This window comes from Oryctolagus cuniculus, chromosome 6, assembly GCF_051225735.1.
Source record: "Oryctolagus cuniculus isolate XC-2025 breed Fujian yellow rabbit chromosome 6, ASM5122573v1, whole genome shotgun sequence".
NCBI classification, from domain to species: Eukaryota; Metazoa; Chordata; class Mammalia; order Lagomorpha; family Leporidae; genus Oryctolagus; species Oryctolagus cuniculus.
In genome coordinates this window covers 46,939,991-46,960,084 of record NC_142872.1, presented here as the reverse complement: position 1 = coordinate 46,960,084, position 20,094 = coordinate 46,939,991, and the positions used below count along the sequence as shown (strand labels likewise).

The 20,094-nt window shown below is 40.1% G+C and overlaps 1 protein-coding gene across 29 annotated transcripts in view; it reads left to right on the top strand.

Annotated features, from left to right (window-relative positions):
* Window positions 1-20,094, top strand: part of EBF1 (EBF transcription factor 1) — a 411,315-nt gene that overhangs the window by 362,225 nt on the left and 28,996 nt on the right. For 27 of the 29 annotated variants that reach the window (XM_008255335.5, XM_002710343.6, XM_089335001.1 and 24 more), the window contains one exon: window positions 14,183-14,271. In XM_008255335.5, the coding sequence (XP_008253557.1) occupies window positions 14,183-14,271 (89 nt within the window). Of the gene's footprint in view, window positions 1-8,737; window positions 9,103-14,182; window positions 14,272-20,094 lie in introns of those variants that run through there. The other 2 variants (XM_089335008.1, XM_089335000.1) reach the window with 1 other exon arrangement.

The following is a 20,094-nucleotide window of genomic DNA, read 5'->3' as shown; positions in this document are numbered from 1 at the left end:
TAAATTAGCTCACTGCTGTTTATCACAGGCTGTGATCGATGCTATCCTCCAATAGTATCTTGTCATAAAGTCTGTTCAGGATGTAGGTACCTTAGGAGAACCGTTTGCAACTCTTACGTGAACTAAGAAAGGGATGTTAACTAGAAGTCTTCTCAAGAGCTAGAAATAACCTGGACAGCTCTAATGAAAACTTAATCATATCCTTCAATATTTACTGTGCCATGTCTCCTTACAAGTTCTTGCCATAACTTTGGCTAAGCCTCTCTCTCATCCCCTATTCCTACCTATATTCCCATGATATTTTTAGTGATCAGGGCAGCCTCACTTGCTACAGAGACAAGTGGAAGAATCACAGCCTGAAAGTCAAGGCTGATTTGTTTCTTCTGTTTACCTTAGTAATTACTGGCGTGTTTGCTCACAGATCAACAACAAGAGGCAGCACTTCCTTCACTTCCATCAGTGTACTTTATATTCCAGTGAGACTCCTCCTCCTCCTCCCACTACATTTAGAGAACAAATTATATCAGCATGTTTTTGCCCTCTGACCCATTTTCTAGACCCCTTTTGTTTAATTTGTTTTTATTTATTTGAAGGCCGAGAGAGAGAGAGAGAGAGATCTTTCATCTGTTCATTTACCTCCTAAATGGTTGCAACTTTTGGGGCTGGGCCAGGTCAAAGCCAAGAGCTTCTTTCAGGTCTCTCCCATGTGCGCAGGAGCCCAACAATTTGGGTTGTCCTCTGCTGCTTTCCCAGGCCATTGGCAGGGAGCTAGATAGGAAGTAGAGTAGCTGGGACTTGAACTGGCATCCATATGGGATGCCAACACTGCAGATGGTGGCTTAACCAGCTTTGCCACAGAGGCAGCCCCTACATCCCCTTTTCTTTGCAACTTAAATTCAGATGAAACTCTGAAAGCCTTGGTGAAGTAATTTTGTAAAGTTCGGTCTCTTGTTTTGAGTGTTGACATATGCATAAATGGGATAAATTCATTAAAGTGCTTTTCAACAGAGACTTGGTAAATATATATAACATAAATGGTTTTCTATCTACCTAGCTTAGGTGAGGGGGTTCAAATCTTTTCCTTGCTGAAGGTCAGGACTAGTGTCAAATTTATAGTAAATCCACTTATGATGCTTGGTGTTCCTTTTGGTTTTTATCGTCACAGTAGGTTTAACCTGACCAAGAAGTAATTACACCATTATTTTTTATGTGGTGCTTTATTACTTGCTTTTCAAAATTGGTTTCCAGCATCTCATGAGCTAATAGCAACAAATGTGTGATTGTAATGTTCACTGCATCAGGAGACATGGGGTTATTGAGGAAGTGGCCACATACCCATTGCCCACACAATAACTGTTAGTCCAAAACAAGTGAATTGCTTAACTAAACATGTATTGATTGCAAGACTCCAGGGACCAATATTAAGACCACCAAGGTCCAAAGGGGAACATAAAATTCTTGTTATGCAAACATTGTATTTTATCAATATTTTAGGGCAAAGGGACCCATTCCCCGCCCTGGATCACAGGTCCAAACTTTGGGTGGGTAGAAGTAAAACTCTACTCAGTGTCTCAAGGGATCAACATCAGTATACCTACTTCTTAGAAGACTGACATCAAAAAATTGGAGCCAAAAAAAAAAAAAAAAAAAAAAAACAAGAGCCATGAAAAGTCTCCCATCTTCATCCCTCAAAATGTACTACCAAGAATCAGCCCCATCTAAAGATCTAAAGATAAGCTCTAGATCCATCATCTTAGCTGTTCTAGATGAACACTGTAGCTTTTGTCTCTGGCCATCTGGAGTTCTACATGCTTCTTTAGGATGGCGGTGACTCGACTCTGGGATGGAGTATCTGTACTCTTACACCTCTTATGATAAGTAAGCAAACTTGCCAACCACACTTGCTCACTTGTGTTCAGATCTTTTTATTGAAAGTTATTGAGAAATCCAGAGTCTTAAGGTCAAAGCATTCAGAATTCTGTTAAAATTGAGCTTCTCGTGCACAATTTTTCTTCAGGTACCTCCTGATGGGTCACCCAGCTATACTAGATGGAGTTGACAACCCTTTATATTTTAAACTCGTCATTGATTTTGACCTGCCTTTCTCCTTCCTTTATTATCTTTGAATCTTTATCAAACCAGATAATCAGAAATATTAGAGTCATTCCTTATTCTTCCTAATCTCTCACATTTAACATGTTCCTGAAGTCATGTAAATTATAGTCTAAAATATCTCTCTTTTTTTTTTTTTTTTTTTTATTTTTGACAGGCAAAGTGGACAGTGAGAGAGAGAGACAGAGAGAGAAAGGTCTTCCTTTGCCGTTGGTTCACCCTCCAATGGCCGCCGCTGCAGCCGGCGCACCGTGCTGATCCGATGGCAGGAGCCAGGAGCCAGGTGCTTTTCCTGGTCTCCCATGGGGTGCAGGGCCCAAGCACCTGGGCCATCCTCCACTGCACTCCCTGGCCATAGCAGAGAGCTGGCCTGGAAGAGGGGCAACCGGGACAGAATCCGGCGCCCCGACCGGGACTAGAACCCGGTGTGCCGGCGCCGCAAGGTGGAGGATTAGCCTATTGAGCCACGGCGCCGGCCTAAAATATCTCTTAAATTTACCTCTTCCTCTATGGCCACTTGGTCATTAGTTGGTCTTTCATTTTCCATTGAGACTATTATAATAGTGCTGACTTTAGAACCCATCCTTCATTTGACCTTTCTGGTAATCTCTTTGAAATGTAGATCAGATTGTGTCACTCACTCCCATGATCCTATGTTATGGAAAATCTTAAATACCTCCTTGTTGCCTACCAAGTAAAGTTTTTAGCAAGGCACTCAAGGCCAATAATATTTCTTGGGGTTAATCTTCAGTACCCTACTCCCAACATGCAAGCCAAAAGTTCACCAAATTCAATGTCCTTAGTGCATTTTGTGTTGCTATAACAAAATAGCTGAGGCTGGGTAATTTAAAAGAGAGAAAGACACACACACACACACACACACACAGAGAGATTTAGTTCATAATTTGAAGGTATAAGTGTATGGCACCAATATCCACTCAGCTGTGGTGAGGGCTTCAAGTGAATAACTCCCAGGGTAGGAGTGTTATGAGAGAGAGAGGAACCAAGAGACCCAGGAGGGACTAGGGTCACTCTTTAAGACAACTCACTGTCTTGGAAACAAACCCACTGCTGTGAGACCTAACCCACTCTGTGAGACCACCATTAATCCCTCAGCAAGGTGGCTGTGACTCAATCACCTTCTACTGGACTCCACTTCCTGAAGGTCCCACCATTTTTCAATACGGACACACTGGGGACTAAGCTTTCAGCACATGAATCTTTGGGGCCAAATGCTATCCAAACAATAGCACCATGTTATTTGAACCCACGCCTTTTGCATTTCTCTTCCCTTGTCCCTTGTCCCAGCCAAGGGGAAGAAGGGTGTGGTGTGGAGAGCTGGAACTCAAATGAGGTCTGCACCAGGTGACACAGGTGTCCATGGGACATAATTCAAGACAAAGGAGAATGGGAACAGATTGTAAATATGATGTTAGATGGAGAGCAAGAAAAACAAGAGAAAAGTCATGGAGGCCAAAATTAACAGTGATCTGCTTGGGAGACCCCCAAGCTTTCCTCATGTGGTTGTCTGCAGATTTACACAAGGTAACATCTCAAGCCTCAGTTTCCCTTTCTGTCAAATGGAATAATAATAGTGCTTTCTTATAGGATCACTGTGCAAATGAGATAAATGAACTCATGTAAACTGTATGACACACAGTAAGTCCTCAGGGAATGTCATCTGCTGCTGTCACCGCTGTGATAGCTATTACTAGAGGAAAAGTCACACTTAATGGATGCAATGGATTCTTTTTATTTAATTAATTTATTTTTTTGAAAGGCAGAGTAGACAGTGAGAGAGAGAGACAGACAGAGAGAAAGGTCTTCCTTTTGCCGTTGGTTCACCCTCCAATGGCTGCTGTGGCCGGTGCATTGCGCTGATCTGAAGCCAGGAGCCAGGTGCTTCTCCTGGTCTCCCATGCAGGTGCAGGGCCCAAGCACTTGGGCTATCCTCCACTGTACTCCCTGGCCACAGCAGAGAGCTGGCCTGGAAGAGGAGCAACCGGGACAGAATCCGGCGCTCCAACCAGGACTGGAACCTGGGGTGCCAGCACCGCAGGCGGAGGATTAGCCTATTGAGCCACAGCACCAGCCAACAATAGATTCTTGTAGTACTGTAGCATGTAAGTAATACTGTGATTCTCAGTGGATCCAAGTTTCCTGTACTTATGCATGAAGGCATCCTGCAACCTCACATGGGCACAATGGCTTTTTAAATATGACAGAAATAGCAATACTTTCATAAGCAAATAGCAATACTTTCAATAAGTAGTTCTGTGATCTACTAGTTCATAGAAGCTCATAGCTCGTGCCTCTTGATGGCGTCAGGCCTTTGCAAATCTGGGTTTGCAGCAGTTACTGTGGTCAAAAGGAACTGCCATGTACAAGTCACTATGGAATAGAACATGAGGGTGGCAGTATTCAATCTGATTCTGAGGTTCACAAAGTTGTGTGGTGCCCAACGAAAATTCACATCCCGTAAGTTATTGTGAGTATTTAAACATTAAATGAAAATACCATGTTTTTTTTTTTTTTCAGTTTCCTTGTACTGCTTTATTTTTAATGGCTACCAAGTTGTTAGGACTTGAACATTCAGTTGTTTAGAACTAGGTGGTTAGTAAATAGAACTGTTGGGCTTTTCTTTTGACTTGGGGATGCTTTGAGATGGTTTTCAAGACACTCGTGGTTTGTGAACAGAGAAAGCTGGGGCAACTCTGGGGCACACAATGCATGAAGACATAATGAATTTGTGGCAAGGCCAAAACAAGAGAATTCCAGACTCTGATGCTGAAGTGGAAGAGTGTGTCCTGGCTGAGCCTTGTGATGTGAGTCAAAACTGAGGAAGATGGACTTCGTTTATTGTGTGTCAAGATGCTACGTTGCTTGAATTCAGGCTGATAAAAACTTCTAGGCTTATCTGCAAGGCCACTGTCGGTCTCTACATATGGTATATGATTCTTTTGATGCCATTAAAACATTACCAAATAATCACTTGATCCTCTAATATCTCCCAGTTAGAAGCACTTTCCTGTCTTGTTAGTGGAATTAATGGATTAGTTAGAGTCAGGTTGATTCTCACTTTCCTTGGGATTTTCTCATTCCTCCTGGTCTGTCTGCAGAGCTCTGTGGTAGCTTCATCATCCAGCTCCTCTGAAACCTGTCCGCTGGTTTAGAGGAAATGACTCGGTGAACAGTGGGGGTACTTTTCCGAGTTGTTTCATAAACTGTGTTATTAACAATCATGAAGAAGACCTCAGCCCAAAACTCTGTGCTTGGTTAGCATGAGGCTCAGGGAAGGGTTTCTTAGCTTTGGCGCCTGACTCGGTGCTATCCCCTGCTGTGAGCCGTAAGTTGCTTGTAGGCTTGTTCTAGGAGAGTAATAAGTATTGTTGTTTAGCAATTGCGTTGTTGAAATTCAGCTCCACTATGTCTGACAGTATTTATCTAAAATACTTTCCCTGGTGCGTGTTCAAGTTCCAGTAAACCGTGTCTTATTGTGCGACCTTTTCATTTTCCAGTGAAAAGGGATCAGCTCGTCAGATAAAAGCTACAAGCCAGAGTACAGGAAAAATGCGTGCTCAGAAAATCCAAGCATGATTGAAAACAAGATGTGTTAAATCAATGCGGTTTATCGCCTGCCTATTCTCGGCAATTGCTGTTCTAAGCTTATTCTGTACACACACTGGATGATAAAAGTACGGTGTCACAGCTCTCGCTGGGGTGGGAACATAAGAAAACATGTTTATCAGACAGGCTGGGTGATTTTACCCCCTTGATAACAGTTATTGTCAAAACTCTTTGGGAAGAAATCTGAAGAACAATTATAGAAGTAATATTACTCTTGTTATATCAGAAGATGTGTCAGTAGGGAAGAGAATTATGGATTTATCCTTAAATGTTAAGAACGAAAGACAGAGTATGTTGGCCTTCAGTACTTAAACACCATCATCCATTACACAGAGAAAATCATCCTCCTTTTTTCCTTTAAAGGAGCAGATCTGGCTTTGAAATCTAATCATAAATGATCCATTTTTTCTTTAAATCCATAAGATTGAAAGACAAAAAAAAAAGAGTGAGCTTCTGTTTGCTTAAGGGATTTAATTTTAGTTTTAAAACTTGGATCAAATTTGGAAATCTAAATTAAGGCTCCTGGAAGGCCAGGCTGTTCAGAGCACATCACACACAATAACAGGGGCGTCTTTTCTCATCAGCTTCATTACAATTTGAGAGCAGTTCAGTTTTCTCTAATTATTGTAGGCTCACCTACTTCCCATTTTAGACTGAGTAAATGCTCCAGGGTGAGACAGGGGCTGTTCGAGAGGAAATGCTCCACTTCTTCCCGCAGCTTCTCACCGAGGATCTTGTAAAATGCTGACTGGTTGTGGTAGGAGACACATTGATTTAAGGCATCTCTACACCACTACGTGTCTGCTCTTTCCAAAGGACAGTTCAGTTCTTGAGAGAGCTTTGTAGGCTCGGACATTTTGGTGAGGCAGGAAATACAGTTGGTTGATGATTTGTGGGGCAACTTTAAAATACCAGGGTGGCCTCCTGCAACAGTTTGTGCTTGTTGGTGTGGTGAGCTTTAAGTACAGAAGTCAGGCCTTGGAGCAGCTCATTCATCTGTATAAAGTCAGGATTCTGGACACAAAGATAACAGCTGAAGATGAACTTCTGTTTCTCAGATATTTTGTGAAAAAGGAGAGGTTTAATTGATTTGGTATCAGGACTTGTCAGTCTGCTGCAGTTTGAGGTTCATCAATAGTAAGGCAAATAGCTATCTTGAAACAGAAAGTACTGTAAAAAAAATCAACAGTGAAGCATCTGTACTAATTTATGCCACCTTAGTTTCCCACCTGAGTTGAAAGTATTTTTTTCAATATTGATATTAAGAGCATTCTATAGGAATATTTGAGATAAAAAAAGAGATAATGTCTATGAAACACTTTGATATTGCCAGGAAAACGGTCTTCGATGACCTCAGGCTATGCTGAAGATGTCACCTCTATAAGGGCTCATTGGGATTGTTAACATCTACTAAAAATCTTCAGAGGTCGGTCTTTATAACTTAGAGAATAACTGGGTTAAAGATATAAAATTGTAAAAATTAGTTTTCTTTTGCAGACACCTTTAAAAGAAACCCATTGAAACATAAATTGGTATAAATCCTATGAAGGATAGTTAGGAAATCTATGTATTAAAAGATTTGAAATGTGCATTTCTATTACCCAGGAATTTTTCCTGGGTATTGTTCATTATAACACTTCTTAACCCAGTGGAAATGTGGGGAAACAATGAGGTGAGTCTAAATATAGATAGAATCTTTATTTATACAAAACAGCAGTGTGAAACTGTCTGAAAATACACATACTAAAATATAAATAGTGCTTATAGCACTAGGGGTGCTACAGGAATTCTTCCCTCTCCCGCTTTCAAAAATTTTTATGTATTAAGAATGTATTGCTTTTAGGTTTAGAAATACAATAAAGCTATTTCATTTTGAAGAACAAAAGCAAGTCACTCTTCTTTCTTTCTTCCTCTTCTTGATTGCTTGTGCTTCTTGAATTGTTATTAATTCACAAACATATGTAAGTTCTTTGCATTCCAGGCCACAGTCCTCAGGGTCTTACATCTCAGTCTGTCTCTAAGAGCCTCTGCATTTCATCAACCTGGACTCTTCCTCTTCCAGCTGACTGTCTGCAACCCTTGCTTTGCATAGTCCCCTGGCTCCGCTCTGCAAAGAGGACTCGGCCACACAAGCCACCTAAATGCATCAGATGTGCCTTTGGTAGAGAGCGGTATTACTTTCTTTGCTTTTCATTTGGAATCTTTAAGTTGTTGCCACACAGCAAGAAGTCAGGGCGTGTTCAAGGGCAGTTTGCAAATCTTTCTAGGGCTCCTGTATGGGTTAATGCTGCCCATGTTGGCTTCCTCTTGCCACTCTTCGCATTCAGTTCCGGATCTCGCGGTTCAGTGAGCCTGCTCCTGAGCTCTCCTGAGCATCACAAGCCTGAGGCAGGGGCACCAGGCTGTAAAAGCATTTCACACTGAAAGCCAGGGCTTCCCTTACCAGGGCCTGGGCTTTAGGGAGTGTATCTTTTCCACTGAAGAGTCGACTTTGCGTGCCATTTGTGTACTCGACATCTAGGCAGGTAATGAAACATCCAATGGCTGGAAATGCAGCAAATTTCTTCAGTAACAATATTTCTGGCTCTTGTTTAGTCTTCTGGTTGATTTCTCGGCTTATATATTTTAAAGTCACTCTTAAAGATAGGTTCGTGAAGATAACTTGCTGTTTTATTGTTTACCTCTGGTTGTTAATTTAGTGACTGAGGGAAAAATGGGGCCATTATGGAACAAACAGGCTCTGCCTAACACATATGTAATAACTCTCATACCCAGAATGGGCCTGCCTGGAAGGGAAATGCTCTGCTGTTACTCCTTTAGTTCAAATATAGAGTAGTCACCAGGGAAGCTTGGAGACCCAGGTGCTAGTTTTATCATTGCCTCTGCTATGAGGTTTTATTTATTACTTGGCATAGCGTCTAGATATTTGTTTGGACATTAAATAGCAATAGAATATAAATATTACCTTCCTAATATCTGCATTTCTTTTCATTTCCAGTCAAAATGACATCATGTCACACAACCATTAAAAAAAGGAAATTAAAACCCCAGAAATATGTTAAAGCGCTGCAGTGAGTCGCTGAGCTATAAAAGCACGGAACTCTGCGAGCAAATGTTGGAATGGCACCCAGAGCCCTTTCCCCTGGTGTTTGGGAACGTGGCCCTCCAGCCTCTCATGACTGTTGTTCACAGGAATAAGTACTCAGGGGGACAGAGGAGTGACTTCTTTAAAAGGAAGTTGTGAGCAGAGAAAAATCAATTTTCATAACTGTGAATGCATCTGTCTTGACTACATGATTTTAATTTGCAAATAAATTCCCTTAAAGAGAATTGTCTTTATTTGATCTCTTGGTGAAGTGAATTTGTTTAAAAAAAATTAGAAAGAGACTAAAGGCACAAAAAGGCCATATTTATACTGTTTTCAGTTAGAATTTACTCATTACTAGTGGTTTGAAATCGCATTTAGTAATCTTATGACTAACATTAGTGTATAACATCTAGTTGTATTATCAAATTTTCTTTATAGACAGCATTTCATGCTATGTGAGCATTTGGACAATGTAGAAATAGCTTTGAATAACCAGAGCTGTTTTGTTCTGACCAGCACGTGGACTGAAGTCCATAAAGAGAAAAGCCTAATAGAGACGGGTTTGGAAGAGAAAGTCACTGGTTTCCTTTAGGGAATTCGGAGATGAGGAGATTGGGAAGGAACCTATAAACAGTCCCAACACAAAGCCAGGTGAAATGGTTTGATTTTCTTTTTGATCGTGTAATCAGCTCGTCCTGTTTCAAAGGTGATGACTTTGACAGCTGACATGCCATCCCTGTGCGTAGGGCAGGCACACTTTTACCAGGGGCCCTTCCCCAGGATCCCATCCTAGCTGTGGTGAGAAGCCCCTTCTGAAATCCCAGCTGACTCATCACTCTGCCAGCTTTCTCCCCTGCTCAGGAGCACTGGCTCGCGCTCCCCACGTGTTTGCAGGACTGCTTCAAACCTCCCCTGGTCTATTGTTCAGAGCTATAAAGCCCCACCAAGCTGATTCAGTACATGTGCTCTTACATCTACCTACCTGTGAATAGGTTTGAAGGGGCTAGTGGAAAGCATCTTGAATTAAATGGTTCATGGCTCCACCATAGCCTGGTCACTGTTTAAATCCGTGTGTCTCCTTTAAGTGCACTGTGAACCTAGTGCAGGCTTTGTCAGAAACTGGAGCAGAGGTGGTCGCTCTAAGGAAGAGGAGACAATGGATTTTCGAGCAGAAGAGGAAGCATGGCTGGGAGACTAGGAGCTGGGTTCTGACTCCACTCACACAGTCAAAGGATTGCATTTGTCCTTTTGGGTTGGATATTTAACTAAACCTTTCTAAAAGTTTAGTTTTAATGGCTTATGATGTTGTGACACAAACCAGTTCACTCTGGCAAATACATGTGGTAGGCACTAAAAATAATTACTGAAAAAAAGGATACTCATATCTTTTGGAATTAAAAATTGCATATATAGGACTCCATTGTATTCTGATAATTTGAACATTAAAGGTGTTCTATGTAAGATAACGTTTTTCTAAACTTAAGAGCCTTACTTGTTCTGTTATCACACCTAACTGGTTAGGATGACACCCTCCTTTTCAAACCCTGTTCAGAGCATGTGGATCTTGGAAGCAGAGCCACACAGTTGCTCTCACCATTCCATTCCTTTGCCGGGTACAGATTCAGCTATTTCCCGTTCTTCAACCAAAGATGCTCAGGCATCGTTATTTGTGGTTAATTATGCCCAAATGAGTGTTGTTTTTCCTTTCTCTCCCAGATTCTCAGAATTATCCCAAGTTTGAGGGGAAAATTGATTAGTCCCATTTCTACAGTGCCCCCTGAACCCTGTGCTTGAGTACAATGAGGTCACTTTGTTGAAGGATTAACTTTATATTGCATTCTTGCAGAGTCGATGTGTGTCCCTACGGTACGGCTGCCCCTACTGATGAAATAAATATACCATTCTTTATGATTCCTCCCTGTTACCCTCTCTGTTGATTTTCAGAGAGTTTATGAATAGTCACATATTTATACAACTGGCCAAAAGTATACTACTTATTTTTCTTATGGTCGGTAATAACCTATGCAAGGTTATTAAAAGGTATACAGACCCCTTTTAAGGCATAGTTTCTTATGTCATTACTTTATACAAGCAGGTCAAATTCCATCTTAGCAACAATCTCCTGCTCTTAAGCTTTTTTTCTGATTATAAAAGTAATATATGCTCTTTGTGGGGAGCTTAGAAAATGCATAGCACAAAGAGGGGAAGAAAAGCAATGTAAGACCCACTGCTAAGTAATAACTACTGTTTGTCCATTTAAGCAAAATACACATTTATCCTATGCTATACTCGTTTATTTTTTTAAAAAAGTAATCATATTCTGCATGTGTCCCTGTAATTGCTTTTAACCTAGCAATATATTATATCTTAGTAAATACTATTTTTATTTTGACATTGCTTTGAGGACTGCCTCATATTCTATTCCATAGGTTTGCCATAATGTAACCATTCTCCTTCCCAGGTATTTAATGTTTTCAGAAGGTTTTTTTTTTTCCTTTTTTTGTGGTGCATGTAGTATGTGTTTAAGTGGGGCTCTTTAACAGATTCCCCCTCTCATTCAGTAATTGGCTTAATTCTTTTCATCTAATTAATGAAATCAGAGAAATCAGGTTCCTTTGAATTTAGGATGTTTCATGTTAACTTGGCCTATAGCCCTGGACTATTGCATTGTAATATTCAGTGCTTCCATTGAAAGCAGGTTAACACATTTAAAAATGTGAGCATAGAACAACACATAAAGTCATGGAAAATAAAAGCCTTTACCTCAGAATTTTAAATATTTCTCCCTGCAGTATACTTTCATGGAGCAGTTGCTTATTTTTCTTTGAATAATGAGTATAATATGTCTAATTCAGCTATATTCTGTGACAGCAGAATGACTTTTCCTCAGCTCTTTAGCTATTAGTTCCATAGGATATTTGAATTGGTTCTTTTAATTACTGATATTAGGTGTCCGTCATTCTGCTGTGAGTTGGCCATATTGCCAGAACATCACATCTTCCCCTCTAATACATTAGATAGTCATTCAATTAATAACCACAGGTTTTTAGACACAATAGGACTTCATTATGCAAATGTGAAAGGGGTGAATCAACAATTCAAATTTTATTGGTGATAGATTGAAAACTAAAACCAAAAATTTGAATTTTCTGGATGCTAAATTATATTGCCATGTATTGAAATGATACCTTTAATTGTCTAAAGCTGCAATTGATGGTTAAACATTTTTGTTGGCAATTAGCATTGTAGGTGGGGCATAGATAGGATAAATACCTGAAACCTGAGTTCTCATTCCTTCCCCTCATGCATTCCTTGATTAAATACTATGGATTTTATGAGTAAGAACTTCCCTGCAGAAATAGGTTTACTTTTTCCTCTACAAGACTACTTTAAGAAAAGTCTTCTCAAGGGTGTAGAAAGTAATTCATAAAATGGGAAGAATAATAAATATTGTGCCTTAACTAATACACTAGTATAGCGAGGTTTGGTACACCTGGGTGTAATTTTAGTTAATTTCCACAAGAGACTGGATGCTAGTTTACTGTTAGGAAAGTGGGGAGGGTTGACAGAATCTCATATTTGCCAAAATGGTTACATTATCCTAAATGAAAATGGTACTCGATTAACAACTTCAATAAGCATTGCATTTTGGAGGAAATCTTTTTAATAAAAAGTTATCTGAAGTTCACTCTAACTTAAAATATACAAGTGAGGAAAAAGTACTTACTCTGATTTATGTGTCTTTTGGAGGTGTAATTATTGGCTTTTTACTCACCTATGTAAAACAATGTACTTTTGTAAATGGATTTCTGGCCACTTATGTAGCCTTTTTTTTTTCCCCTGCCTTTTTTTTTTTTCTCTCTTACATAAAAAGTAAGCACTGTCAATCAAGGAATTTTAAGGTTTATTTCCTCTTTAGAAATGATTGATAGCCTTTTAGATTTACAAGTTGACAAGTTAAAGGGTTCTATTGGTATAATTATGTACTAAATTCACAGTCTTTCAATTTAAATGTCCTTTTAAAACCACAAGATTATCATACCTGTATTTTGAAAAGTGGGCCAGTCAGTTTGGGTTGGTATACAAATTGCTTCCATTAGCCTTGGGACCTATTTGAATTTAATACAGTTTTTTAAAGTTAGCAGTAGTATGAATCTTACTTTTAAAATTTAGGTTAATGGAAATGGATTTTAAGGAAAGCATGTGGCAACTTGTTTTCTAATGTATAGCTGAATGTCAGACCTACAAAGACTATCTTTTTATTCAGTGTAGGGAAGATATGTGGTTGAAACTTTGCTTATACCAGAAAAGAAAAAAATGAACTAAGAAATTTAAAAAATACTCACCTATCCATTACTCAGAGAATGTGGAAGATATGGGTAAAGGACTGAGTTGCCATTGTTTCCATGTTTTCAGGTGAAATGGGCTGGAGATAGTTCATACACCAAGGAGGAATTTTGAGTATAATAGACAAGAGTCCACTTAAATTTTGTTTAAGCATATTTTTAAGATTGTATAGTGGATATAGGGACAGCAGGCCCATTGCTTTCAAATGGTAATAAAGACTGAGCCTTACTAAAAATGTCCTTAAGAATTATTCTTGGAGATTTCAGTTGTCTAAGGTAGTACTCCACAGAGATTGGTTGGTCTGTCTGTCTGTCTGTCTCTCTCTCTCTCTCTCTCTCTCTGTTGGTGAAACAACACTTAGAAAAATGCAGTTGGCATGTTTTTATTTACCAGTGTTGGCAAATGGGCCTACTGTTTTAGTTGTGAGGGTTTTGAGTCACAAACATACTCAATCCCCATCTATTTGCAGATTCTTTTCAAGGTTTTCTATACCTAGAAGGCCCACTCCTATCCATTTTCCTCTGCCCCTCACCCTCATCTTTCAGGCTTATTTGCATAGAAGGCACTGAAATAATTGTATTCTTTGACACATACTGGGGATTTTTAGTTAAGCAGATACTTTTAATTTCTGTACTGTTTATAATGTGTATATACCCCTCAGAAGCCTTGAATGTTTTTGCCTGAGCTCTAAAATAAAGTGAATTCTAAAAAGCTCCTATCAAATACCATTTTATTTTCTATTTATGATCATATAAGGAATGTGGCATTTGTCCAGAGAAATGGTGTTCAAGACCTACTACTACTGTTCTTTTGGGCAAGTCACTCTCCTCTGTGGCAAACAGAAGTAGATGCCGTAAATGTTCAACAAAGATAATATTCATATGATCATTTCAGAAGTCTCCACTAAAGTTTGGATTTTCAAGTTATATCTTCACCATCAGTATTACAACTCACAAAATCAGCTTTATTTTCTAAAAATGTTCTAATGGTGTGATTTCTTCATTGCAGCGCTCAACGAACCCACCATTGATTATGGTTTCCAGAGGTTACAGAAGGTCATTCCCCGGCACCCTGGAGACCCTGAGCGTTTACCAAAGGTCAGAACACTTCTTTTTTGAGTTATGGTCTCTGAAAACTTGGACTTGAGAGATTGGCGGAGAAAATCTGGTGCTGATACAATTAGTTCATTGATAAGCAACTTGTACTTTTGTGCATTTGTGTTTAGTACTATAAGGTAAGCACTCATAAAAGTTGCAAACACATAGGTGCCAGTCAACACTGTGGTTACTTTTATATATTTTATGCCATTTTATTTTCTCAGTAGCCCTCTGGGCTACTGTTATCAGTCCTATTGTAGGGAAGAAAATAATGAAACAAAGAGAGATTAATTTGCCCAGATCATACAGCATGTAAATTGCTACATGAAGTTCCAAACTTTACAGGTTGGCCCCAGGATCTGGGCTATTTAATCACTACATCCTACTAATTCTACTAATTCTCACAAGAAAAAAAGAACATCAATATCTATAGGAGAATCCCTACTTATCCCTGACTAGACAAGAACAGCCAGAGAAAATGTATTGGGAGATCTTGAGTCTGGGAAAATGAGATAGGATGAAAGAGACTATTTGGGAAACACAGTTCAAGAATGTGAGAAATGAAACAAAAATTCAAAATTAAGTAATATATGTTATGCATCAATTAATTGCCAGTCAAGAAATTGACCTTTATTATTCTTCTGTACCTGATGGGAAAGCTTGGGACATTCCTCTCTGTGTCTGAGGCATTTGGTCTTGCATGGGACACATTGCCAAGCACAACTAATCAAAAACCTAAAACGATACATCTATTTAGCCAAAGCACTACCAACTTCTGTGAGGACTCAGAGGAGAGAACAGTTAAATGCTAAAAAGGTTCAAGTACAGAATTAGTCAAATTCCTGTTCACTGTTTACTGACAACACAATGAGATTTCATTCTCCATGCAGTGAAATGAGTACTTGAGACGTTCTTTCCTTGCAATAGTAAGTCTAGAGATACATCATATCTAGGTCCATGGAGCCTCATAAAAACACTTAGACAAACAAAATTGGCATCCTTCTTATCTCAGGGAACCTCCTTGGCGCATCAGCTTATCACCAAATCTTAGCTGTGTGCTGGCTATACTTGTAGACACAGTCACCTGTCAGAGCAGGTCCTGTCCAACGTAGAGCTACCCCTGGGGTCAGTGCACAGGTGAGAAGGGGTGGGGAGATGGCAAGAGAGGAAGGACCATGACAAGCAAAGACCTCTGTCCAGTACCTTGGCCTCAAGGGAAGAACCACCAAACCTTTGGTCTGAACCTTCAGCTTCATTGGATGAAAATGTTGTTCACTTTGGTAAAAATTTCTTGAAACCATTTCTCCTGAGGAATGGATCATAGGAGAGTCCATATGTTTATACCCTTGTCTTGGAAAAAGTTCTCATCTTCCAACTTCCACCTTTATTCTTTTTGAGCAATGAAAAAAAAAAAAAAAAGAGCTACCATCGTGAATGGAGGTCCCCTTCCATAGTGCAGGTATTCCATAAGAAAGTTTCCCTTTTGGTCCCTCTGTCTAGGAAGAATATAGCTTCCAGATATTTCTTATGGGACAATTTGATAATCATACAGCACAATGACATAAATGATGTGTGTCTACATAATGGTCAGTTGATTAGCTGTCTTGATGGTGAAACAGAGGCACAGATACATTGCCAGATTCTTCAATATCGGCCCAATTTTGGGAGTGTCTTCACTTTCTATTGAGTAATCGACTTAATATTTGATCTGCAAGGCCTGTTGTTGTAAGAGTTGAGGGCACAGACTGGAGAGTGAGACTCGACAAGGTGGAATTCAGACACTGGCCACTTAACCAGCTGTGGAACCTAGGTCAAAATGATTTCTCTATTCCTCAATTTTCCTATCTGTCAAATGCAAATGGTGATATCTTCTGCCATGTCAAATTGTCATTTTAATCACTTATTTAATACTCGACATAAAGGTGGCTGTGATTATTTGAGAATGAGACCCTTACTTCTGAAGGCTATCCCCTGCAGTTGTTGCAGAGCAGAAAATCCAAATCCTGATGAGCAGTGGAGTATGTGATTCAAATTATTACCTCAGTTTCTTCCTTTATATAATGGGGCTAATAATCATGGTGTTCTCATAGGGATTATGTAAGGATACAGAGAAGTAATTCCATGGGTCTGGCCACATAGTAACTGGTCCATGATTAACAATCTTAAAAAAAATTACTGGAAAAATAGAAGATAAATTGGATTTAAGGGTTACAGTCTGAAGAAGGAAGTCAGTGCTTCTCTTATTTATAAGGAAAAGAGAAATAGGAATATGGGGTTCAAAACTGTGTATTTACTATCAAGATAATTTTTTAGAGTTGCATGTTATGTTCAGAAATGTTGAACAAATAGCATAGGCACGTGTCACTTTGTCCCTGGTGGCCCGATGGTGAAATTCTCAGCCCTTTTTTTTCCTGAGTTTGGGAAGAGTAATCAAGGACACAATGGATGTGTGTGTTAAGGAAACACTCCACAGCTTGCATCTAGCTACTTGACCATGCAAGGGCTGTGCCTGCAGCCCACCCCAGGAAGCTCTCCGTGTGACTCAGAGTGGAGTGGCTGTCCTCTTGGCTCTGGATGTTAAGGTGGAGCAAGAGTTCAAGGGCAGAGTCAGGAAGTGGCGGATGGAGCCAGCACAAGGTATTCCTGTGGACTGGGGAGATTTATACTCCTGCTGTCCATTGTTAGGGGGATAAAAGTGGGCTCCGCCTTTCTTAGAATCATGGTCAGTGTTTGTCAAACAGGAGTGTTTCAATGAGATGTGGACCACACACCTTAAAAAACAAACTCCACTTTATTAAATCCATGTGTTTGTGAATAGACAATGCTAGATTCATGCAACCACCCACATATTCTGTCAAATGGAACTGCTCCAAAGACCTAGCAGACAGCTTTCCATAATAATATGCCTTTGTATACAGGCTTGTGCTTTTTCAAAGAACTTGGAGAGGCTTTGTTTTATTGGAGCCCCTCTTGTGAGAGAAGTCAGGAAAACAGACATCATTCCCATTTACCAAATGGGAAAACAGGAGCAAACAGAATCCTTTGTAAATTATGTTGTCCCTGAAAGTCACCATCATTGATAGTTGCTGGACACACAAATTTAAAATACTGTAATTATGCTAACCCCAGATGTTTTTCTTGGTTTCCTTTTTCATGTGCACACAGAGAAAGGAAAGCTAAGGTTTTTTAAATCACAGCATTCTGTTCTGTTTCACACAGACTTGTCTTCCTCTCTTGGATCCGGACATGAGGGGGAGGAGCACGTGTCTGACTTTGGGGTCAAGGTTGGATTTTGTTACAATGTAGAGGTGAGGGTGAAGGGGACTGTGGTGTGGTCAACCAGAAACTTGGAGGTGCTGGCAGCTGCAGTGATGCAATCCAGAAGCATTGAGCAAAGGGCTGTCTCTGCTTTGCAGGCCAGAGGTATCTCCATTCTCTTTCAGTTTGTCAGTTGTCCTCAGGAGCGTGCTAGCTTGCCTGTGGTTAGAACAGGCCCCAAGCTGAATGGGCATTCTGTGTGTTGGCTGTGACTCTTGGAGAACAAGGCAGTGTTGACTTCATGCTTACTGGGAGCCCGGTACGGCATGACCAGGGCTTTTGAAGAGCATAGAGGCCAAAAGAGTGATCCTCTCAAGGCAGACAGATGTGGATTTTGGAAACCAAATCCACTGCTTGGTGCACACAATTCCACCTCCCAAGCCTCAGATTTCTCTTCTGTAAAGTAACTGTCCCTCAGCACTGTTAGGCATTACTGAGATAATTTATGCAAAGTGGCTTTCCTGTGATTCAGAGACTGCAGTAAAAGGGGACCAGCAATCCCCGTGCAGTGAGTATACCCCATTTCACAGATGAGGAGTCAGAGCACACAGGGGTCTGGTGACTTGCCAGGACATCACAGCTAGCAAGTGGGAAAAGCAAGATTCAAACCCAGGTTCTTGGGCTCAGTACCTCACTATTTCCACCACATGAAGTTCCCACTTTTCCTTCAGCTCTGAAAACCTGAATCATTTTGCCTTGAGGTGTTTAGGTTCTCTATTCTCTCCCTAGTAGACACCAAGCGCCTTCCTCCTCGCATTCTCAACAACTTTGTCTCATTCAATCCACCGAGAGGTCTGGGATGGGGATCTCCACAGGGTAAATGTGGATTTTTCTCTAAGAGCCAGTCTCTTTTAGTGAAAATAAAGCAGTTTGACAAAAGTAACAAAGGCTGCATTTGTGTATTTTGCTTTATGGAGCTGAAAATATCTGGTAAATTGATCCAGTGGGAGTAATAAATACACATTACTTTATCTTGTTCTTCATGTCCTATACCCCTGAGCCTTGATAGAGCAACACCACTTAATAGACTTAAAAAAGAGTAATTACACTCATTGGTTGTGTGATTTTTCAGCCCTCCCAGCCCTGCCTGACCTTCTAATTTAGCTCACCGTGTCTAACTAATGCATTTATATTCATCTTTTATGAAGCATGTATAGTACAGAATTGACTTTAGAGTCTTGTTCAAGCTGTCCACCCAGGTTTCCAATCTGGTTAGTGCTATGAATGGGAGCTATCCATCTCTATATGTTTGCGTGTATATGTAACCTAGACACAGGCTGGAAGCATTTGTTATTCTTTATGAAATATAATAAAAAGTATTTATTACATTTTTACTTTAAAGCTTTTATACATTCTAGCATTATTTACAGCTAAACATGCAGGCAAAAGATGTGAGTGTTTTTAAAATGATTACTGTTAATGTTTCTGCTTGTCAGAAGTGCTTAAATTTTCCTGCACTTTGTCTAAAAACTTGGTACTGTTGCCTTTTAAGAACAACACATTTAAAAGATCTTGCAAGTCAGATTTGCAAACACTGCTGACAGTTTGTGATGAATGATATTGCAAAATTTGCAAGATGTTTGTCATTTTGCACAGACGACATATTAAGGAACGGATTAGGAAACTCAAAACCACTCTGGAAAACAACCACCCCAAATAAACCTCAGCCAAACCTTGAACCCAGAGAGCACGCCAGAATTTCTCACCCAGGTTTTCTCTCCCAGCTTCCCACTCAGCCAGTGGAACCCAATTGTTCTCAGTGCATTTTCTCTCACCATATGGTCTCCTCATTACCATACACTAAGAGTCCATATGGGAAACTTGTGAAATGAACTGTATTCATTTTAACTGCCAGATGAGCAGCCTTTTGCTTTGCAAGCCTAGCTTAAGTCATCTGCTGTCTTCATGTTGTTATGGCAACACGGCACCAATAAAAAATTCTAATCTACTGTAAGTGATCACAGTTTTTTAAGTGCTTCCCTATAACTGCCCTCCAAGGGGAACAAACAGGAGGGGTTGTATTTGTCCAAGGAGCAAAGGGTTGTTGTTCATTCCAGCAGGTGTCAGTAAAGAAGTTAGAGAGCTCGGGGGTGGGGAGCGAGTACCAGTGTGGCCCAAAAGCAGAGTTGGGTTGTAAAGAGGTAGGACTTTATGAGGATGGATTGTAGGAAGGCTAGACTATAGACCCTTTGGGTAGGTTGGAAAACCTCAACATTGAATTTCAAATGCCCCAGTTGCTTTGGCAGACACGCCCTGCTCTGCTGGTGCTGTGTAGCCCACCATGAATAAAAACTTACGGTTCAGAACTCTAGAGGCAGCATATCCTCGGGGTAGCTTCTTCCTTGTTGGCATGAGAAAATCTGTCTCCATGAAGCTGCTCTTCCTGTATATGGGAATTAGTCATTTCAAACATGAGGCTAATTAAGAGTACCTTAAAGTGATGGAAGTAGGCAGCAACATCCTTAAGTATAAATCATTTTCACCTCCGCAGGCCACATGATATGC